The sequence below is a fragment of the Scyliorhinus torazame genome, chromosome 17, assembly GCF_047496885.1.
Source record: "Scyliorhinus torazame isolate Kashiwa2021f chromosome 17, sScyTor2.1, whole genome shotgun sequence".
NCBI classification, from domain to species: Eukaryota; Metazoa; Chordata; class Chondrichthyes; order Carcharhiniformes; family Scyliorhinidae; genus Scyliorhinus; species Scyliorhinus torazame.
The window spans coordinates 112,059,422-112,083,205 of NC_092723.1; the positions used below are offsets into that span (position 1 = coordinate 112,059,422).

Consider the following 23,784-nt stretch of genomic DNA (forward strand, 5'->3'; position numbering starts at 1 on the left):
GGGAGAAGGAATTCTCCTTCTTCTCCCCAGTGCACAACGTATACACCAGAATTGACTTCTTTGTGGTGGGGAAAACGGTGCTTCCGGGGATAGACAAGGTGGAATACTCCGCAATTGTGATATCAGACCACGCTCCACACTACATGGACGTGAGGCTGGAGACGGGCAGGGCCCAACGCCTTCAATGAAAGGTTATCACGGGCCATAGCAGAGTACACAGAGAACAACCAGAACGGGGATGTCTCACCGTCTACGTTCTGGGAAGCACTAACGGCCGTATTAAGAGGGGAAATCATCACTTTCAAAGCGCAAAGAGATAGGGAGGAAAGGGCGGCGAGGCAGCAGCTGGTCGACTTCATACTGGAGGTAGACCGTAAATATTCTGAGGCCCCGACCGTAGAGCTCCTGGCGGAGAGGAAAGAGCTACAAAGGAACTTCGACCTGCTCTCCACCAGGAAAGCAGTGCACCAACTCCGCCAGGCACGTGGGACCCGATACGAACACGGAGACAAAGCCAGCCGCCTGTTGGAACACCAGCTGAGAAACAGGCAGCCACCAAAGAAATTGCACAAATCAGGGATACCAGAGGCACATTAGAAATAGAACCAGAAAAGATCAACAAAACCTTCAAGATCTTCTACCAAGGGCTGTACACCTCAGAGCCCCCAATGGGGGTGTCTGGGATGAAATGGTTCCTTGATGGACTGGACATTCCAATCGTGGGGGAGGGCAGAAAATGGGGCTTGGAAGCACCATTAGCACTGGGAGAGATCATGGGCAGCATTAGCTCCATGCAGGCGGGGAAGGCACTGGGACCCACCGGGTTCCCGGCGGACTTCTACAAAACATTTGCGACAGCACTGGCCCCGCACCTGCGGGAGATGTTTACAGACTCGCTAGCGAGGGGCACACTGCCACCCACGCTAGCACAGGCCTCAATCTCGCTGATTCCTAAGAAAGACAAAGACCCAACGGAATGTGGGTCATACAGACCCATCTCACTGCTAAATGCAGACGCCAAAATACTGGCCAAAAGGTCAGAAGACTGTGTACCTGAGGTGGTCGCAGAGGACCAGACGGGCTTTGTCAAGGTAGACAGTTTACCTCGAACATCAGGCGCCTGCTGAACGTGATAATGACCCCCTCCGGGGAGAGAACACCAGAGGGGATTGTCTCCCTAGATGCAGAAAAGGCCTTCGACAGAGTCGAATGGAAATATCTCATAGAGGTACTGGAGCGGTTCGGGCTTGGAACAGGGTTCACTTCCTGGGTAAAGCTCCTATACAACGCTCCCATGGCGAGTGTACGGACCAACAATACCAACTCCCGATACTTCCAGCTGCACAGGGGCACCAGACAAGGATGTCCACTGTCCCCGCTGTTCGCTCTAGCGATCGAACCACTAGCAATCGCGCTCAGATAGTCTCACTCTATGCAGATACCTGTTCCTCTACATTTCGGATCCACAGAGCAGCATGGACGGAATCATCGCGCTCCTGAAAGAGTTTGGCGCCTTCTCGGGCTACAAACTCAACATGAGCAAAAGCGAGATCTTCCCGGGACACCCACAAGTAGGTGGGGCAGCCCTAACGGGACTGCCGTTTAAACAAGCTCGACACAAATTCCACTACCTGGGGATCCAAATAGCCCATGACTGGAAAGGGATCCACAAATGGAACCTCACCAGTCTGACAGAGGGAGTAAAAAAGGACCTGCAAAGATGGAACACACTCCCACTCTCCCTCGCGGGGAGAGTCCAGATGATCAAAATGAACGTGCTGCCCAGGTACCTCTTCCTATTCAGATCCATCCCGATCTACATCCCCAAGGCCTTTTTCAAAGCACTAGACAAACTAATCATGGCATTCGTATTGGGGGGGAAGAATGCTAGGATCCCAAATAAGGTCCTACAAAATACAAAATCCAGGGGGGGGCTTGCCCTCCCAAACCTACAACTTTACCACTGGGATGCGACGGCCGAGCGAATAAGGGGATGGATGAAGGAGCTAGAAGCCGAGTGGGTGCACACGGAAGAGGCCTCCTGCATGGGGACCTCCCTCCGGGCCCTCGCCACGGTGGCGCTCCCATCCCCATCCCCACCCAAAAAACACTCCAGCAGCCCGGTGGTAATAGCCACCCCCCAGTCCTGGAACCAACTACGGCAACAATTTGGCCTGACCAGAATGTCGGGTAAAGCTCCCATCTGCAATAACCATAGGTTCACGCCAGCACTGACTGACGCCACCTTCAAACGGTGGGGACAGGACAGAAGGACACTGACAGTCAGGGACCTATACACGGACGGCAGGATCGCAACACTGGGCGAACTGACAGAGAAATTCCAGCTAGCCAGGGGGAACGAGCTAAGGTACCTGCAACTAAAAAACTTCCACGAAAGGAGACAGAGACATACCCACAACCGCCACGACAGACATTACTGGAAGAGTTACTGGACGCAAGCATACTAGATAAAGGAAACTGTAGTGACATGTATGACCGACTGGTAGAAGGGGCCGACACCGTATTGGACGCAATAAGAATGAAGTGGGAGGAGGACCTGGGAATCGAAATAGGGTGGGGACTCTGGAGCGAAGCACTGCATAGGGTCAACTCTACCTCCACGTGTGCAACGCTCAGCCTGACGCAACTAAAAGTGGTACATGGAGCCCACTTAACAAGAACCCGTATGAGTAGGTTCTTCCGGGAGGTGGAGGACAGATGTGAGCGGTGCCAAGGAGGCCCAGCCAACCACTCCCACATGTTCTGGTCTTGCCCCAGACTTGTGGAGTACTGGACAGCCTTCTTCGAGGCAATGTCCAAGGTGGTGGGGGTGAGGGTGGAGCCATGCCCGAAAGTGGTGGTCTTCGGGGTCTCAGACCAGCCAGACCTATTCCTGGGGAGGAGGGCGGACGCCCTTGCCTTCGCCTCCCTGATCGCCCGCTGTAGAATCCTGTTTGGCTGGCGGTCAGCAGCACCACCCAAAGCTGCAGACTGGCTGTCCGACCTCTCGAAATCTCTCCAAATGGAGAAAATCAAATTTGCCATCCGAGGGTCAGACGACGGCTTCCACAGAACGTGGGAGCCATTCACCCAATTGTTCCGAGACCTGTTTGTGGCCAACAAACAAACAGAAGAATAGCCAGGTAGCCAAGAAACAGGGGAGAGTAGCCAAAGCATGAGAGGGAGAGATAGACCCGGGGGGGGGTTGGCAGGAGCGGGGGGGGGGGGGGGGGGAGAGACGGAACAATAGAGGAGAGCCAGGGAGGGGGGAGGCAGGGAAACGTTAACAAGCTTAACGTCCACAGGAACAGAGAAAACAGGGAAGACGGGAGTGCCGCAGAAGCGGAAGTGCGCAGAAGCGGAATGAGACGACAACGGCGGCGAACTCCGTCTGGGAGAAGCAAGGGATGACAACACCATGAACAGATGCCTACTTATGTGTGTAAATAATTTTTGCCAAGTGTACAGAGCTGCTGCTGTTGAGTGGGGGCATAATACCGTCCGATAGCTTCTCAGGGAAAATTAAAACGTCAGCAGCGACCCGTAGGGGAGTGGGGGTGAGTGCTCCATTGGGAGGGTGTGGGAAGACAGGCGCGTGGGGTCACGTCTAGTCAATTGCTATTGTATATTCTCTTTTTGCACTATGTTAATGTTCACTCTATTTTGCTGTGTTAGGAGTATTACTATTATGAAAAACTTTGCAAAACTTTAATAAAAAAATATTAAAAAAAAAAAAAATACAGTCTGCCTTTAACAAAATTCAGCATTAGAAATAGAGAAGCATTTCTTACAATGCTTTGAAGCCATCACATGATACGTTCCAGTACGGAAGGGTTTGCAGAATTGGTTCCGAAATGCCAGCGATAAATGGTCTAAGGAGCTGTAGAAAGGCACCCAGAAATGTTGAATTTTTCAACCTTGAGTCATCTTTGCATCTCTCCCAAACAGCACGTAAGATTACTTCTTTGACCATCAGTGGAACTGAAAATGTGTCATTAATCTGCAGTAAATCAGAAAATAATGTGAGTATGTTCAAAGGCTAAGAATCACCTTCTGGGCTTTGATATTTCAAAATATCACCTTCAAAGTCAGGAAACAAATATGTTTTAATGCATTCACACTTTTAGGTTGGAATTTTTCAGACTGTGGGGATGGACGGGATTGTCAGCCTGTTTCCCACTGATTGGCCAGGTGTGTTCTCACGCCTGATCTTCATTTTGAAAATGATTAATTATGCATCAGCAAGCTGCTCGCCATATCATGTGGCAGATCAGTCAGATTTGTCTGCCCACCTCATGGGGCTGATGTTTCAGATGCCATATTTAAGCTGTGCCCAAACACACATTTACCCTCTGCAGGCCAGATGCAGTGGTGCGGCTGAACAAAATATCCTCCAGGAGAAGCAAACCATGTAATGCAGCCCTGTCTGCACCCACAACAGTCTCCTTGGATATGGTGCTGCCCTGCCAGCCCACCCCACCCGCGTCTCACCTGATACAGCATCCTTACCAGCTGTCAATGATGGCAGGCATGCAGTGAAAGGTAGGCAAACGCTACACGTACACAACTTGAAGTCATGAGTGAAGGTGAGCTGGTGCACGGCCCTTTATCCAGTCGTAAATCAGATGGGTGTAACTACCCGCTAATATGGCATTAATTTAGGAGGGAGAACATGGTTCAAACAAGTCGTGATTCTGATGAGTTTTCATGACATACTAATGCATGTAAATGGGATCAGCAGGAAAGTCTACCCCATTAGGCTACAATAAAAGTGCTGAGGGAAAAATCCCGACTAATTTCCCTGCCGGTGGATATCCACTTTTGACCTAACGTACAGTTTAGCGTTCCATCCGCCATGATTCATACCGCTGGGAGAAGCAGAAAATTCTGCCCTTGGTTCAACATCAGCACAAACCAATTTCAGTTCCACACTGACTCTAATCAATTTGAGTATAAATTAAGTGTGGAGGCACAAACTGATCTTATACTGATGGAAAGTAAGGTTTTCAATCAGAAAATCTAAATCCACTCTGAACTACTGGCATGTCAGGCCCTGACTCCAGAGTAGGTTTGCCAACCCTCCCAAGTGCTGGTAGTCACTGCCCACTGCTCTATCTGGAATGACACCTCCAGACTCAGTCCAGCCTTTCCCATGTGCTATGTCCAGAGAACCTATCTTAGATTTTAGGGATGGAATCAGTTACATAGCCAGGACAAAATATCCCAATCAAACCCCACAGTTTCATGTATAGGGGGCCAGTTTAACTCTCTTGGCTAGACAGCTGGCTCGATGCAGAGCAAGGCTCGCACCATGGGTTCAATTCCCAATGACTTTTTTATGAAGGCTCCGCATTCCCAACCTTGCTCCTCGCCTGAGGTGTGGTGATCGTCAGGTTAAATCACCACCAGTCAGCTCTCCCCTTCAAAGGGGAAAGCAGCCTATGGGTCATCTGGGATATTGGTGACTTTACCTTACTTTCATGTATGTCCACTCTAAGCCATGTTTGGACTTTGTTCCTGATACCAAGTATCTTATGGCAGACTGCAATTCTACCTCTTCCAGATCCAAGGATATCTGTGTGTTTACTTCGCACCATCTAGTGGTGGAGCTTGACTGCTGCAACTCACCCTGTGGTAATTGTGGATGTGCCTGAAAGGTGTACACCTCAGCTTCTTAGCATGTGCTATCATGTGTTTGATACCCCCCTTAGGCATATAAAAGTTTACTGAGATTCAATTTGTCCTAATCTTTCATAATTTGAAAAACGTATATAATTCTCCTCAGCATTCTATTTCCAAGAAAGAGAAGATACAAGAGTAAATATTCCTTCATCCATATTCTAGAATCAACTGTACCTCCTCCAATTGATCAAAAATTGCACACAGTACTCCAGATGCTATCTAGTCAAGGCCTTATATAAATTTTAAATGACCTCTCTGGATTTATATGTTACATTCTTTCCTGTACTGCTCAACATTGTGTTTTTAGGGACTTCCGGTGGCGACTATGAAGGAGTAGGTCGCACATTTGGTGGCTCCCGCTCGGGTCGGAACTTTGGACCTTTTCCCCGATTTTTTGTTGGATCTGAAGTGGAAAATTGATGTTGGATACAACTGTGACAAGGAATCCTACATCAGTGCATGGAGAAGCGGACCAGGATTGCTCGCAAAGGAAAAAATAGGCGAATGGAGAAGGCTTGGGCTGAGGCTGCAGTGGGAGAAAGCATGGCGGAGGACCGGAGTTCTGGCTTGACGACCCAGCGGTCGCCGGAGCAGTTCATACAGGAGGGCTTCGCCAAGCACAAACAGGACTGCTTGGACCCGATTAAGGAGTCGATTGCACGGCTAGAACTCAGACTGGATGCTCAAGATCGGGTGATCCAGAAAGTGGAGAAGGCACTGACTGAGCAGGAGAAACACCAAAAAGCAGTGGACTTGTAGGTGGGGATGTTGAGAGACCAACAGAAAAGGCTCCAGGAGAAGGTGAAGGATCCAGAGAACAGGTCCCGCCGGCAGAACCTGAGAATCGTGGGTCTCCAGGAGGGATCCGAAGCAACGGACGCAGGGGCATACATAGCGGCTATGTTTGAGAAGCTACTGGGGATGGGGGCATTCACCCAACCTTTGGAGGTGAACAGGGCGCACAGAGCGCTAGCAAGGAAGCCGCTTGTAGATGACTCCCCAAGAGCAATGGTGGTGAGATTCCACAGGTACCTTGACAAGGAGTGCATTCTACGGTGGGCCAGGCAGCTGCGGAGCTGAAAATGGGAGAACAGCATCCTGCATATATAATCAGGATCTGAGTGCGGACGTGGCCAGGAAAAGAGCAGGGTTCAACCAGATAAAATCGACCCTTTTTAAGAAGAAGGTTAAGTTTGGACGACTGTACCCGGCCCATCTTTGGGTTACACACGAAGAGCAACATTTCTACTTCGAGTCGCCCGAGGAAGTGATGGACTTGGCGAGAAGGAAAGGGCTGGTAGCGGACTGAGGTATTTGGACTGAACTTTGCTGCAGTGCTCATGTGGGTTTTTTTTCTCTTCTTTTCAGCTTTTTTTTTTTTTAAAAGAAAAGTTTTTGTCTTTGGATATTACTTGTAATGCCTTTTATATTGATTTGGAGTCTGGGGACAAGTTGCTCGAGTTAAAATTTGCATTTGCACTGATGGTGGATGGAGGTGTGAATGTTCGACGTTTGATCTTCTTTTTGATTTTCTTTGTGTGTTTCTTTTGGGCAATTGGTTATGTTTGAATATGTGTGTCCAAGTGGGGGGGAGTGGGGGGAGAGGGGGGGGGGGGGGGGGGGAGAGGGATAATAGGTGGGAAAATGTCTGGCGCCATGGGCAGGACCCACCAAGCTAGCTGGGCGGGCTAGCTCACAGAAGCGCAGTGGGGGTTGAGCAAATGGTGTGCTTGTTGGAGAGGGCTGTGTGAAAAGTGCTGTTACTGGGGGGGGGGGGGGGGGGGGGATGTTCTGCTGAGGGGGGAGAGACTTTTGTGGTGGGACAATAGGGAGATCGGGTGCAGAGGCTGCCGGGGGGTGGGTCTGAGGATGTGTGGGTCTGAGGATGTGTGGGGCACAGGCTGGGGACTGGCCCAAGAAAGGTGATGGCTGATCGGCGGAGGAGGGGGAAGGGGGGGGCGGGAAACCCCCCTAACCAGGCTGATCACATGGATTGTAAGAGTGCTAAATGGGCCAGTTAAGAGGGCATGCGTGTTCGCGCATTTGAGGGGACTGAAGGCGGACGTGGTACTGTTGCAGGAGACGCAGCTTAGAGTAACTGGCTCGGTCAGACTAAGGAAGGGATGGGTTGGACAGGTTTTCCACTCGGGGCTCAACTCTAAGAGTAGAGGGGTCTCGATCCTGATTAATAAGCGAGTGTCATTCGAAGCGGGAAGAACTGTTGCGGATGTGGGGGGTCGGTACATGATGGTCAGTGGAAAGCTGGAGGGGCTGCCAGTGGTACTCGTGAATGTGTACACCCCGAATTGGGATGGTGTGAAGTTCATAAGGAGGATGTTGGGGAAGAACCCGGACCTGGATTCGCAAAAACTGGTTATGGGGGAGGACTTCAACACACAGTCATTAACCCAGAGATAGACCGATCTCGCTCAAGGACAGGCAGGGTGCCAGCAATAGCAAAGGAGCTAGCTGGGGGCGGGGGGGGGGGGGGGGGGGGGGGGGTGGACCGATGAAGATTTGGGCGGCCGAGAATGAAGGAGTTTTCCTTCGACTCACACGTGCATAAAGTGTATTCCCGGATTGACTTTTTAAAAATCTTGAACAGGGCATTACTGACGGGGGTAGTGGACACTGAGTATTCAGCGATCACGATCTCGGATAATGCCCCGCACTGGCTTGACCTACAGGTGAGGAAGGTCGCCAGTGGAGGCTGGATGTGGGACTTTTAGCTGATGAGGAGGTGTGTAGGCGGCTGAAGAAATGTATCCAGAACTATCTGGAAGTCAACAACATGGAGGAAGTTTTGGTTGCTGTGGTCTGGGAGGCGCTGAAGCCGGTGGTCAGCGGGGAGCTGATCTTGATACGGGACCTCAGGGAGAAGGCAGACAGAGCAAAGACGGACTGACTGATAAAGGAAATACTACAGGTCAACAGGAGGTATATGGAGACCCCAGAGGCAGAGCTTCTCAGGGAACGACGGAGGCTACAGGTGGAGTTTGGCTTGTTAACTACAGGGAAGGCGGTAGAACAGCTGAGGAAGGTGTCATGTGAGGGTACCTTTAAGACATGGATGTTTAAGCAATGTACCTTGAAGAAAACAGTGATGTCAGAGAGTGGGTGGAGCTGAGCTCCGATCAGCCATTTTGCAGGTTTTTGAAGTTTCAGTTAAAAAGTGCCTGGCTGGTTTTGCTGCGAGCAGTTTAAAAGTAGAAAGCCAGTTTGAGACAGCAGCTTGAGAAGTTCTGGTTTGGAAAAGAGCTGGATGTGTGTCTGTGTTTTGCAGTGAGCTGGACTTCTGCCATAAAAGACCATCTCTGGATAATTTGGGTGATTTAAACTCATAATTGTAAAGCCTTTAACCTGATGTGATTTTGTTTAAAGGTGTTAAGTCTCTTGGAAGTTTGAAGGAACATTTTAAGGAATTATTTACTGTTGCAATATTTTCTGAGTTATCTTTGAAGTAAGGTGTGTTAAGAGATCCAATGTTTATTTAAGATGTTAAGTTGAGTTCATGGAATAAACAGTGTTTTGTGTTTAAAAACCCACGTGTCCATAATTGTAATCCCACATCTAGGGAAAAAGCCGTGTGCTCAGAAAAGCAACAAATCCATTAAAGGGAGAGGTTGGTTGAACTCCATGATACATTTTGGGGTTCTGAAAACGCCCCGCCCATAACAAAGGTGAGGGGGGGCAATCTATGAATATGGGGAGAAGGCCAGTAGAATTCTTGCACAGCAGCTTAGAAAGCGGGAGGCGGCCAGGGAGATTGGGAAAGTAAGGGACAGAGATGGGAACCTTGTCGGAGATTCAGCTGGGGTCAATAAGGCGTTCAAGGAATTCTACAGCAGGCTGTATGAGTCGGAACCCCCAGCTGGGCCGGAGGGGATGAGGCAATTCTAAGGGTGGTTGAAGTTCCCGAAGGTTGATGAAGACTTGGTAGAAGGGCTGGGGGCCCCGATCGGGTTGGAAGAGATAGCGGAGGGGCTGAAGGCCATGCAGTCGGGTAAAACCCCGGGACCGGATGGGTACCCCGTGGAGTTTTACAAAAGGTTTTCTGGGATGCTGGGGTCACTGCCGACGAGGACAATTAATGAAGCAAGGGAGAGAGGGGGGCTTCCCCCGACGATGTCACAGGCCACAATCTCACTGATCCTGAAGCGGGATAAGGGCCCGGAGTTATGCGGGTCCTACAGACCGATCTCCCTACTAAATGTTGACGCCAAATTGTTGGCTAAGATCTTGTCCTCAAGGATTGTACCCCGGACGTGATTGGGGAGGACCAGACGGGAATTGTTAAGGGGAGGCAGTTGGCGGCCAACGTAAGAAGGCTGTTAAATGTTATCATGATGCTGGCAGAGGGTAGGGACGTAGAGGTTGTGGTCGCAATGGACGCAGAGAAGGCATTTGACCGGGTGAAATGGGATTATCTGTGGGAAGTACTGGGGCGGTTTGGATTTGGACGGGGCTTCATTGACTGGGTCAGGCTGCTGTATCAGGCGCCCGTGTTCATACGAACAGGCTGACATCGGGCTATTTTAGGCTGCACTGGGGACATGGCAGGGATGCCCCCTCTTGCACTGGCCATAGAACCACTAGCAATTGCGTTGAGAGCCTCAAATAGTTGGAAGGGACTGGTCCGGAGGGGGGGGGGGGGTTGAACACAGAGTCTCGCTATACGCGGACGATCTGCTCTTATATGTGTCGGACCCATTGGAAGGGATGGAAGAAATTATGGGGATTCTGGGGGTAATGGCCGGTTTTTGGGCTACAAATTGAACATGGGGAAAAGCGAGATGTTCGCGATCCAGGCAAGGGGGCAGGAGAGGCGATTGGGGGAGCTGCCATTTAGAGTGGTAGAGGGAAGCTTTCGGTACCTAGGCATCCAGGTGACACGGGAATGGGAACTGCGACACAAGCTTAATCTGGCCCGACTAGTAGACCAAATGAAGGAGGATTTTCAAAGGGGGTCGGTGTGGGAGCGAGTAGAGGCAGCATCTTGTCAGGGCATTAATTTGGGGGCGTTGGTAACGGCGCCTCTGCCATTCCTACCGGCACCGTACTCCACCAGCCCCGTGGTGGTTGCAGCCCTGAGAGTCTGGGGGCAATGGAGGAGACATGTGGGAGCAAAGGGAGCATCGGTCTAGTCCCCAATTTGCAATAATCACCGGTTTGCCCCGGGGAGGTTAGATGGAGGGTTCCGGAGGTGGCAGGGAGCAGGGATCGAGAGGATGGGCGATACGTTTATGGAAGGGAGCTTTCCCAGCCTGAGGGAACGAGTGGTGAAATTTGACCTGTCTGGAGGGAATTAATTTAGGTACCTGCAGGCGCGGGACCTCCTACTCGGGCAGGTCTCAACCTTCCCGGTCCTACCACCAAGGGGGATACAGGACAGGGTAGTTTCCAGAGTGTGGGTGGGATCAGGGAGGGTTTTGGACGTTTATAAGGAGCTTATAGGGTCAGAGGAAACACAGACCAAGGAGCTAAAACACAAATGGGAAAAGGAGTTAGAGGATGGTCTCTGGGCGGACGGGTTCAGTAGAGTCAACGTGTCCACAACATGTGCCAGGCTCAGCCTGATACAATTTAAGGTCGTTCACCGGACTCACATGACAGTGGCCCGGATGAGCAGGATGTTTGGGGTGGAAGACAGGTGCATAAGGTGTGCGGGAGAACCAGCGAACCATGTTCACATGTTCTGGACATGCCCGAAGCTTAGGGGATATTCGCAGGGGTTTGCGGATGTCATGTCCAAAGTTTTGAAAACAAGGGTGGCGACGAGTCCAGAGGTGGCGATTTTCGGGGTGTCGGAAGATCCGGGATTCCAGAAGGAGAAAGAGGCAGACATTCTGGCCTTTGCTTCCCTGGTAGCCCGGAGACGGATATTATTAGCTTGGAGGGACTCAAAGCCCCCGAAGTCAGAGACCTGGCTAACTAACATGGCTAGCTTTCTCTGCCTGACGAAAATCAAGTTCGCCTTGAGAGGGTCAATGTTAGGGTTCGCCCGGAGGTGGCAGCCGTTTGTCGACTTCTTTCGGGAAAATTAACCGTCAGCAGAAAGGGGCGGGGGTGCTGTGGGGTTAGTTTAGTTTAGAGTAGGGGGTTAGAAAAGGTGGGACCTGTGAGAGAGGAAGACGGCTTTTGCACTATGTTTATAATTGTATGTACACTGTTTCTTCTGTTACTGTTATAAAACCATAAATACTTCAATAAAATGTTTATTTTTAAAAAACCATTGTGTTTTTATAGGATTTAAGATCCTATAGGATTGTTTAGTAACATGTCCATTAAAATCCCAACATCTCTTTCCAGCTCCAATTCCTCAAGTATATTCCCATTTAGCACATAACCCACATCAAAACTCCTGCCAATCTCATAAGTTTATATATTCCTGTATTGAATTGTATCTGCCAGTTGGATTCCCATCAATTGAGCTTATCAAAATCCTGTTGAACTAATATGCAGTGATTGTCATCGTTTGCCATTTCTCACATTTGCCCTATTTCAAACCTATTAGATTTCACACATGTCCAGTGAACTCTGTCAGTCTTGAGATTTCTTTCAATGGTTTGAGGAATTCCTTCAACTGAGGGTTGCAAGTTGTCAGAGCTAAGAGCCCCATCTACCCTGAGCTTCAATTTGCTCTCCAATATACCCATTGAAGAATATTGGGATTATTTGGCAAGGTAGGGTCCATCAGTGTCTTATCTCCATGAACTGGATTTCCCATCATCTGTCCCATCCAGGATCAGTGCTGTCCTCACCGTTCCAAGTTACCACTTGAAAATGGCAACAAGGATGAGGGATCCAAGTCCAGGTGAATTTTCCTGGTGTCCGGCCCAGCTACTGACATTTACAGTAAGTTCCAGGAATTTACAGTAACAATTCAGAGGTTTCCCCCATGTCATTGTCCATTGACTTCAATCTGGACCCACCTACCTTCTAATATCTATGCCAAGGCCGACTCACCTGCTAATTTTCCATAATTGGGGGCTATTCTCCCCCCATTTGCCTATTTACCTCTTCTGGTACTGTAGCAACAGTCCCATCATTTTGCTACTTGTTACAGATGAACTGCTCTTGGTGGTAGGAATTTCACCAGGAGCAAGTCGTCTTATCAATAATGATGCCTGATCCAGGAAAGTCAGTCAGGTTTGAGTCAGATTCAGAGGGATAGCCAGAAATCTGGAACTTAACTACTTTACCTTAACCAATGAGTGATATTTATTCTTTACCACATCATAAGTATTCTACCATTTAATTGATCTGCAATTGTTCAAATGTGGTATTTAATGAAAATTGAAATGGATTCAATGAGTTCACTGAGGAATGTTTATGTCGTTTCACCTGAAAAAAATATTGCCTTCCAAGGAGGGCTGATAAAGTCAAGTACAAAATGCACAGAAAGCATTAATCAAATACCAGGCTTGAATAATAGCTGGGGATATATTACGTGACGCATTTTCTCCGAAGCAACAGGTAGGGGTGTCCCTTTTGCAGATGTTTTCGACTTGTCTATTCATTCCTCATTAAGGGAAGTCTTTGAGCGTCAAAGATTGACAGTTATTTATTCCCTTTCAGGGGTGAAATTCTCCCGAAACGGCGCGATGTCCGCCGACTGGCGCCCAAAACGGCGCCAATCAGACGGGCATCGCGCCGCCCCAAAGGTGCGGAATGCTCCGCATCTTTGGGGGCCGAGCCCCAACATTGAGGGGCTAGGCCGGCGCCGGAGGAATTTCCACCCAGCCAGCTGGCGGAAACGGCCTTTGTTGCCCCGCCAGCTGGCGCGGAAATGACATCCCCGGGCGGCGCATGCGCGGGATCGTCAGCGGCCGCTGACAGTTTCCCACGCATGCGCAGTGGAGGGAGTCTCTTCCGCCTCTGCCATGGTGGAGACCGTGGCGGAGGCGGAAGGGAAGGAGTGCCCCCACGGCACAGGCCCGCCTGCGGATCGGTGGGCCCCGATCGCGGGCCAAGCCACCGTGGGGGCACCCCCCGGGGCCAGATCGCCCCACGCCCCCCCCAGGACGCCGGAGCCCGCCCACGCCGCCTTGTCCCGCCGTTCAAAAGGTGGTTTAATCCACGCCGGCGGGACAGGCAATTTATCGGCGGGACTTCGGCTCATCCGGGCCGGAGAATCGAGCGGGGGGGCCCGCCAACCGGTGCGGCGCGATTCCCGCCCCCACCGAATCTCCGGTGCCGGAGACTTCGGCAACCGGCGGGGGCGGGATTCACACCAGCCCCTGGCGATTCTCCGACCCGGCGGGGGGTCGGAGAATGACGCCCCAGTTCTCTGGGAAGGATGGATCTTGGAAAACGATTAATTTCGGTGCACCTATTATTTTCAAAACAATATCCTCTGTGGTTTACCAATTTTATCTGTTAGGAAAGGAAACCTTTTACGGATAAATAAAATCTGAGCTTTCACCCGAGTTTAAATTTCTCTTGAAACAGTCAGTGAAAAAGTACATTACTGCTTCCTCTGAATGCCCAATCTTCCCATTATTCTCAATGACCATTGGTATCATAAACTACCTTCTTGTTGACCTTCTCCAGCACCTCCTCAAACTTTAGTAGACTGATCTTCTTCATGAATAAGATGGTGGCATTCAGATCAGAGCTGTTCACGGGGTTTGTGACAACAAAACAGTTGAAGATCAAGGCCAGGTTATCACTAGTTAACTTCGTGAGCAAGGTACACTAAAAGGAAGAAACACATGGGAGGGCTTACAATTGTGCAAGAAAGATAACAAAATAGCAAAAGTTTCATTCAAGGATAATGGTGGCAATCATTGTGTGGGCTTTGCGATCAGGGAAACAGTGGGAATCAGGACAGGGAAAGAATCGGTGTATAGCTGTATCTCCATTCTTTCACTATTCAAATTCAGGGAAATAGATTATAAAAGTTTGCTTTGTTGGTAAAGTCCTGCATTGATCCCAATAAGTTTCTGAATATGCTGCACATAGTGTTTTTCCTGAATTGTTTGCCATTCATCTGCATGTACAAAGGTCCTGTTTGGGCATTACACACCAATTTGTTTAGAGTTAGCTAAATGGCATGAAATGCACCTCTAGTTCATAACTGATGCACGATCAATGACCACTAAAGTGAGGTTGTAGTCCAACTGAAGGCTTTAATAAGCTAGATGTTTCCCCCAGCAGCTCAGGTACAGAATGAAGGCTGCTGGGGCGGCACGGGCTCTTATACCCCGCCTAGCAGGGCGGAGCTACCATACAGCTTGACCAATAGGAAGCATACAATTTCTACCAATGGTGTTCCAGCATTACCAGCTACCGTAATACCTCTACTACCTCAATAACATGTGTATTATTTGTGAGTGAACAAGGTAGTTTTTAAAATGAAAATCCAGTGGTTTTTTTAGTCCAGATTTATTAACAAATTTAATTCCCCAGCTGTCATAATTTGAACTTCTATCTCTGAATCTTTTTTGTCTACGCCTCTACCTTATTAATGCAGTAACTCCCAGGATTATTGTGTTTGTGACAATAATATTAGAGACTTGTTGTATAAGAATACAAATTATTACTGTTGTTGAATATTTATTCTGAATGTCTATATTTCCTCATTTTTATTCATATCGCTACAAAAGATATGGTAGGGATAAAACCTTTCAGAAGGTGAAAAGACCTCCTTCGTATTTCTTTTTTAAAAAATAAATGTTTTATTAAAGCTATTCCAGCCAACGTTTTTACATAACAAAGATAGAAGTACAAATAATTTTTAAAATAATAATAAAAATAAACAAGAATTATTAAACAGCACAAGGTGGGTGTTGTCTTCATACAAAACTTACATTATATCAACAGTTCCCCCCCCCCCCCCCCACCTGAGCCCCATCCCCCCCCCCCCCCCACCTACCCTCCCCCACCCCCTATCGCTAACCCAGGTCTCCACACTCGGGGGTTTTGAGTCCCTCCACATTAACAAGATCCAGGGAGGCAAAGGCCAGTACCTCGGCCACTTTCGCTTCCTGCACTCCCAGATCCTCCGACACCCCAAATATCGCTACTGTTGGACTTGCCTTCACCCGAGTGTCTAAAATCCTAGACATCACCCTCGCAAACCCCTGCCAGAATTCTTTAAGCGCCGGGCATGCCCAAACAGATGGGCCTGGTTCGCCGGACTCCCTGCACATCTCAGGCACCTGTCCTCCACCCCAAAAAACTTATTCATTCTTGCCGCCGTTATATGCGCCCGATGCACCACCTTAAACTGAATTAAGCTGAGCCTGGCACATGATGAGAAGGAGTTCACCCTGCCCAGGGCGTCGGCCCACGGGCCCTCATCCAGCTCCTCGCCCAGCTCCTCCTCCCACTTGCCCTTCAACTCCTCCACTGAGGCTTCCTCCACCTCCTGATATATGTCAGGCACCTTCCCCTCCCCTACCCAGATGCCAGACACCACCCTGTCCTGGATCCTACGAGGGGGCAGCAGCGGAAATGTCCCCACCTGTTTTCTAACAAAGTCCCGAACCTGGAGGTACCCGAACGCATTCTCCGGGGGCAGGCCGAACCTCTCCTCATGCTGGCGAAAGTCCCGTCGAGAAACAGGTCCCCCATCCTCCTAATACCTGCCCTATACCAGCCTTGGAACCCCCCATCCATCCTACCCAGAGCAAATCTATGGTTATTCCGTATCGGGGTCCACACAGAGGCACCCTCCTCCTACCTGTGTCTCCTCTACTGCCCCCAAATCCTCAGTGCCGCCGTCACCACCAGACTTGTGGTGTATCGCGCCGGTGAGAACGGCAGCGGAGCCGTGACTAGTGCCCCTAGGCTGGTGCCTTCCCATGCCACCCCCTCCTCCATCTGCCCCCATGCCGCCCCCTCCTCCATCATCCACTTCCTAATCATGGCCACATTGGCCGCCCAATAATAGCTGCAGAAGTTCGGCAGAGCCAGTCCTCTCCCCCCCGCCCCGGCTACGCTCCAAGAATGCCCTTTTAACTAACGGGGTTTTATTCGCCCACACAAATCCCGTAACAATCCTATTCATCCGCTTAAAAAAGGACTTGGGGATGAAAATGGGGAGGCACTGAAAGACGAAGAGGAACCTGGGGAGGACCGTCATCTTCACAGTCTGCACCCGTCCCGCCAGGGAAAGTGGGAGCATATCCCATCTTTTAAACTCTCCCTCCATCTGCTCCACGAGCCGGGTTAAGTTGAGCCTGTGCAGGGCATCCCAGTCCCTGGCCACTTGTATCCCCAAGTACCGAAAGCTCCTCTCCATTATCTTGAGCAGGAGCTACTTCAGTCTCTCCTCCTGGCCCCTAGCGTGGACCACAAACAGCTCACTCGTCCCCACGTTCAATTTATACCCCGAGAAACTCCCAAAGTCCCTCAGGATCCGCATGACCTCCCCCATCCCCTCTCACGGGTCCGAAATGTACAACAACAGGTCATCCGCCTAGAGGGAGACCCGATGTTCCTCCCCCCCCCCCACCCCCGCGCACCAGGCCCCTCCAATCCCTTGAAGTCCTGAGCACAATGGCCAACGGCTCAATTGCCAGGGCAACCAGCAACGGGGACAGGGGACACCCCTGCCTCGTCCCCCGGAGCAGCCTGAAATACTCCGACCTCAGTCGGTTCGTGGACGCACTCGCTACAGGGGCCTGATACAGCAGCTTGACCCACCCTATGAATCCCTCCCCGAATCCAAACCTGCCTAACGCCGCCCACAGATACTCCCACTCTACTCATTCGTATTTCTAAATGCTGTCGGATGTCATTACATTCCAGCAGTGAATATCTCCAATGTACTTACTGTCAGATGAATCAATTCAGACCAAGTAACAAGATTACTCATTCCTTCCTTTCATTCCTTACCTGAGCACATGCATACTGTGAGACAGTAAAGCTACAGTAATCACTTATGTTGCCAGAATGTAGTTTGGATTCCAGTGCCATGCTGCAAGAAAATAATTGCTTTAGACAATATTTTATGGGTACACGATAAACTTGGCAATGAAAAAACTGTTGTTAAAGGGGTGTCCTTTTTTTAAACAAAAATTAGATTTCATTCAGTATAAACTGGCTTGGGGATTTGATGCACCAAGGAAATCTTGTTTGTTTTGCATGAAAGTTCTTCCATTCGTGGTCTGAGGTATATGTGCCAATTGTAAAAAGAACTAATGGTTTGCTATAGGGTTCATCTTGGTGTCCTGTGTACCACTTTGCTATCACTGATGCCAGAGTTTTCAACATCTTGATACCACAATTATCTCACTGATTCGGTACTCCATGATCCGGTGGTGGTGTCAGCACTGAGGGTTTGGAATCAGTGTCGACACCACTTTGGATTGGAAGGTATGTTGCTATGGGTGCCGGTTTGCGATGCGAGGTTCCAGGGTTGGCGGCAAGTGGGGATAGAGTACCTCAGGGATCTGTTCGAGGGAGAAACGTTTGCAGACCTGAAAGAACTCAAGGAGACGTACCAGTTACCAAAGGGGAATTGGTTCAAGTATCTGCAGGTTAGGGACTTTGTTAGAAAGGAGGTACCATCCTTTCTGCTGTTGCCACCCCCGGTGCTGCAGGATAAGCTTTTGTCCGAGGATGACATTGGCGAGGGCAGGTTGGTGGGCATGTATGGGGAGCTAATGAAGACGGAGTGCCCTCCCATGGAAGAGGTCTGGAGTAAGTGGAAGGAGGAATTGTGTGGGGCGGGGGGGGGGGTTGGAGGCCGGAAAGTGGCGGGACTCGGAGCCGCCAAAGGTGGGGGTATGTATGGGTGAGTGATTTGGCAGAGTTTCTGCATTTGGAAAAAATTAAGTTTGCCATTTGAAGGGTGGAGGAGGGCTTCACCTTGAGGTGGAAGCTGTTTATGTTTATCTACTTCTTTAAGGAGTATGGAATCATCAATGCAGGGGGTGGGGGGGGGGGAGATAGGTTGGGAAAGCGAGGTGGGTACTGAGGTGGCAGTGGGGTGAGTGGGGGCTGTGGTTGGGGGGGGGGGGCTGCATGGAGGGAGAGGTTTTGTTACCTTTTGTATTTATATAAATATTCAATGAATGACCTGACACTGGGAAGTTCTGAGGAACAAAAGGACCTTGGCGTGTTTGTCCATAGATCTCTGAAGACAGAAGGGTAGATTAATCTGGTGGTGAAAAGGACATATGGGACACTTGTCTTTATCAATCGAGGCATAGATTACAAAAGCAAGGAGGTCATGTTGGAGTTGTAAAAAACTTTGGTTGGGCCACAGCTGGAACACTGTGCATTCTAGTTGCCACATTATAGGAAGGATGTGATTGCACTAGACGGGTTGCAGAGGTAATTCACCAGGATGTTGCCTAGGATGGAACATTTACGTTATGAATTGAGGTTGGATAGGCTTAGATCGTTTTCGCTGAAGCAGGGAAGACTGAGGGGTGACCTGATTGACGTGTACAAGACTATGAGGGGCATGGACAGGGTGGATTGGGAGCAGATGTTCCCTTTAGTTGAAGGGTCAGTTACGAGAGGACACAAGTTCAAGGTGAGAGACAGGAAGTTTAGGGGGGATTTGAGGGAAAATGTTTTTACCAAGAGAGTGGTAATGGTCTGGAATGCACTGCCTGGGAGGGTGGTAGAGGTGGGTTGCCTCGCATCCTTCAGAAAATATCTGGATGAGCACTGGTGTGCTGAATTTGGGTGCATTTTAGTGCTACAGTGAGAGTTTGGTGACTGACGGATATTAAGGGTTCATTTTTATCTAATGTCTAATCTTCCTTTTATTTAGTAAATTCACTTAAAATGTTCTCTTTGGGTTAGACCTTTTATATGATCTCACTACTCGAATTTAACAAATAGGGAAATATTTTTGTATATGTGTTTTTGCCTTTTTTTTTTTTGTGTGTGTTTTTTGTGGGTTTATGACCTGCACGTTTATCTACACGTGCAGGATTAGGCCAGCATCTGCCACTGACACTGGCGTGGTGCTGTGTGTGGAAACCAAGCAAAAGAACATAAAGGAACTGATGGATAAAACAAAAGTGGGGAGCGCCCCAAAACAACGAGTGGAGCACAGCCCAAAAAGAACGAGAAAGGAAACAGAAACTTATCACAAACCCGTCAAATTAAAGTGTGAGAATCGGGGTGGATAAGGCAATCCAACCCCTGCGGTGCCCACCGAGCACGGAAGGCCTCGAGTGTGCCCTTGGACACCGCATGTTTGCGCTCCAGGGACACCCGGCCGCGAGCGAGGCCGCGGAAGATGGGCAGACAGTCAGGCTGGACAACCCCCTCGGTTGCCCGCTGCCTGGACCTACAGATGGCAAGTTTGGCCAGGCCCAGGAACAGGTTCACGAGGAGGTCCTCCGCCCTCCCCGCAGCCCTCCGCACCGGATGCCCGTAGATCAGGAGCGTGGGGCTGAAGTGCAAAGAAAACCTCAACAACAACATTGTCAAGAAACCAAAAAGGGAGTGCAGCCTAGGCAGGCAACATAAACATGTTCCACAGTCTCCACCAGGCCGCAAAAGTGGCAGGTCTCTGGCAGAGCCGTGAAGTGATGTAAACGATAGTTGCACGGCACTGCCATGCGCAACACCCTCCACCACAGGTCCCCTAGTTTTATGGGGAGGACACCTCCGTAGAGGGACCTCCAGTGGGGACCACCGCCGCCGGACGGCAACGAGGCATGCCAAGGCGTGTCCGGGCGGCGGGCGAGGGCAAGGAGGTGGAAAGTGTGCAACAGCAGGCCGTACAGGAAACCTCCGCGCAGTGCGAAAGGGCACAGAGGGTATTTCCACGAGACGGCTGGGGCTGTGGGGCATCAGCACCGGGGGGGGCGGGGTTCCGGGGTTTGGGACCAATGTGGAATTCCGTCCGAGCAGGGGTCCGCTCAGACAGGATGCCTCCGCACAACCGCGCCGTTTCAAGTCCAAGTGTGCTTACGGGGCCGAGCACGACCGTTTTGAGGCCTTGGATAGCATTGGCCGCGCACCGGACAGACACCGCTCCACGCCTGGCAAGCTCATAGGGTGTCATCCAGCCCGCCCCTCCGCCACCCAGCACGTCCCCGATCCTGGTCACCCCGGCATCCACAGCCCTCCGCTCCGCCAGCCACCTGAATGGATATTGGCGGAGGTGCGGATTCCTGAGCAGCGGCTCCCTTACGACAGCCACTACTCCTGATGGGGAGAGCTGCGGCACGTGGCGACCGTGTTTCAGACTTTGAGAAGGTTCTGGTACAAGACGGGCAGCGCCAACAAAGAGTTCCGAAGACCATTCCGGTCAACGAACAGGAGCTGCATATTGTAGTTCAGGCCTGGTGGAAGAAATACGTCGCCAGGGCACACCATCGTGGAGGAGGCTCAACGTACAGGTATCGCTGCAGAGTCTGAAGGCGGAAAGTCATAATCTGGGTGCGAAGGCTTACCAGCGTCAAACCGCCCTCCGCAATCGGGAGACTCAAGACCTCCGCAGCGACACAGTGCAATCCTTTGTCCCAGAAGAACGGAAGCAGGGTTCTCTGGATGCGTGTGACAAAGTCAGGGGGAGGGGTCAAAGTGACCAGCCAATCCCACAGTATAGAGGCGATCAGCTGGTTTATGACGAGAACTCGACCCCTGTGGGACAGCGCTCGGAGCAGTCCTGTCCAGCGTCCCAGGCGAGTGGTGACCTTGGTCTCCAGCTCCTGCCGGTTCGCCAGCCAGGCTTCCCCTGCCGGACAAAGATGGACCCCCAAGTAGAGGATGTTGGTCCGACTCCAGCTAAAGGGCCTGAGCTCCTCCAGGAGGGAGTCCATCTGCCACGGACCGACCAGGAGTCCGGAACATTTAGCCCAGTTGATCCTAGTAGAGGACGCGGTGGAGTACACAGCCTGGCACTCTCGCATCCTCTACAGGTCACCGGGGTCAGTGAACATGAGGAGTACGTCATCAGCGTAAGCCGAGAGGACCACCGCCATGTCCGGCTTGCGCAGAACCAGCCCCGACAACCTCCTCCGCAGGAGGCGCAGGAAAGGCTCCACGCACACAGAATAAAGTTTGCCGGATAAGGGGCAGCCCTGACGCACCCCTCTCCCAAAGCGAAGGGGTGCCGTCAGGGACCCGTTAATCTTAATCAGACACTCTGAGGCAGCGTACAATAATCGGATCCGGGCGACGAAGTGCGTCCCAAACCCGAAAGCTCGCAGAGTCACGAGGAAATACTCGTGCCCCACGTGTCGAACTCCTTGTCCTGGTCAAGAGACAGGAAAGCGCTCGACATACCAGTCCTCTGGGTAAAATGAATAACGTCCCGGACCAAATGGATGTTATCGTAAATGGTTCGGCCCGGGACTGTGTAGGACTGGTCAGGGTGAATCATGTGGTCCAGCACGGGGCCAAGGCGTAAAGACATCGCCTTGGCAAAGATTTTGTAGTCCGTACTGAGGAGGGAGACCGGTCGTCAGTTTTTAAGCAGGCGGAGATCCCCCTTCTTGGGCAGCAGGGCAATGACGGCCCTGCGCCATGAAAGGGGCATCTCCCCGATCGCAATCCATTCCCCCAGGACCCCTGCATAGTCGATCCCCAGGATGTCCCAGGACGCCCTGAAGAACTCCATGGTCAGCCCGTCCAGCCCTGGGGTTTTGCCCCGTGATAAGCTGTCTAAGGCGCCGGTCAGCTCTTGGAGGTTGATGATTTGATCGAGCCTCCCAGCGTCCCCCGGGCCGACCTGCGGCAGGTCCTCCCACAGAATTCTGCAAGCACCCTCGCTGGACGAATCCAGAGAGAAGAGGTCGGAATAAAAGTCCCTAATCAGGGTCCTGACCCCCTCCGGATCCGAGACGAGGGACCCGTCGTCGGCCAGCAGCGTAGAAATCTGCCGACGGGCCCTGCGTCCTCTTTCCAGCGAGTAGAAGAAGGGGGAGCCGCGGTCCATGTCCGTCAGGAGACGGATCCGCGACCGCACGTACGCACTGCGGGACCCGGCAAATTGGAGGTCCCGCAGCGCGCCCTTCTTCTCTCTGTACACCCGCCCCAGAGCCGGGTCCTCATCGGGCTGAGCAAGACGTGACTCCAGATCGAAGAGTTCCTCAGCCAATTTGGCGATCGTGGAGTTTTGCCCTGCCGTAGACCCCTTCGTGTACCCCTGACAGAAGGCGCAGACGTGAGTCTTGCCGACGTCCCACCATAGCCTCAAGGAGGGGAAGCCACCCCGCTTCCTTCTCCAGCTGGCCCAGAAATGGCGAAACGAGCCCAGGAATCGCCTGTCCTCCAGCAGCAGGTTGTTAAAGTGCCAGTACGCGGACCGTGTCTGAGCGCGGGACGGGGCGAGCCCTGCCCACACCAGGTGGTGGTCCAAGTACGGAACCTGCTCCATGGAGGCCGTCGGAACGCTGGACTCCACGACGGGCCTTATCCTGGAGGGTGCAATTAAAATCCCCTCCGAGGACGATGCACTCGCCCACCGGGATGGTGCCTAGAAGAGTGGACACTTTTTCGTAAAAAGTCGCCTGCTGCGGCCCGACCAGGGGAGCGTAGACATTCACAAAGTGAAGCACCACATCCCCGTCGCAGACTGTTTAGTGCAACAGACGGCCTGGCACTGGCTCCTTGACCCCCAAGATCTCCGGCTGAAAATGTGGAGCCGGCTGAAAATGTGGAGCCAACAAGAGAGCCACCCCGCCCGAACGTGGGGCCAGGTGACTCATGAAGACTCCTCCTTGCCACTGAGCTTCGTCACCCGGAATAGCATGGGTTTCATGCAGGAAGCACAGCCCGTACGTTCCGTCCCAAAGGATGGAGAAGAACTGGAAACGGCGATGTGCGTCCTTGCTGCCGTTGATGTTCAGGCTGGCTATGGTTACCTCCATGTCAGTAGTAGTGTTTATCCGTCACCAATCACCTCAGTGCACAGAGGAAGTGGAGGTTCAACTCCACTCCCTCAGGAGCCCCGCGAGGAAGAGAACAGCTTGGTGCTGCTCCCCCTGGTCCTGATCGAAATCCCGCGCCTCTCTGGCATAGACGCGAGCGGACTCGAGGAGCAGCCCCAGATTTCCCCAGCTGTCCAGAGCCAGCCGCACACAGTCCTGGTGACCGTGATGTGTTTTCAAAAATGCTGGGAGTTCTCCTGAGGAGATGAGTGGAGACTCGGTGCTGGGTGTGAGGGTGCCCTCTGCC

At 51.4% G+C, this 23,784-nt stretch overlaps 1 protein-coding gene across 2 annotated transcripts in view; it reads right to left on the reverse strand.

Moving 5' to 3' along the window:
• LOC140394069 (uncharacterized) overlaps positions 1-23,784 on the reverse strand; it is a 405,190-nt gene that overhangs the window by 357,583 nt on the left and 23,823 nt on the right. For both annotated transcript variants that reach the window (XM_072480880.1, XM_072480881.1), the window contains exons 6-8: positions 17,527-17,608; positions 14,215-14,379; positions 3,792-4,000 (exon numbers count right to left, since the gene is read on the reverse strand). In XM_072480880.1, the coding sequence (XP_072336981.1) occupies positions 3,792-4,000; positions 14,215-14,379; positions 17,527-17,608 (456 nt within the window). The remainder of the gene's footprint in view (positions 1-3,791; positions 4,001-14,214; positions 14,380-17,526; positions 17,609-23,784) is intronic.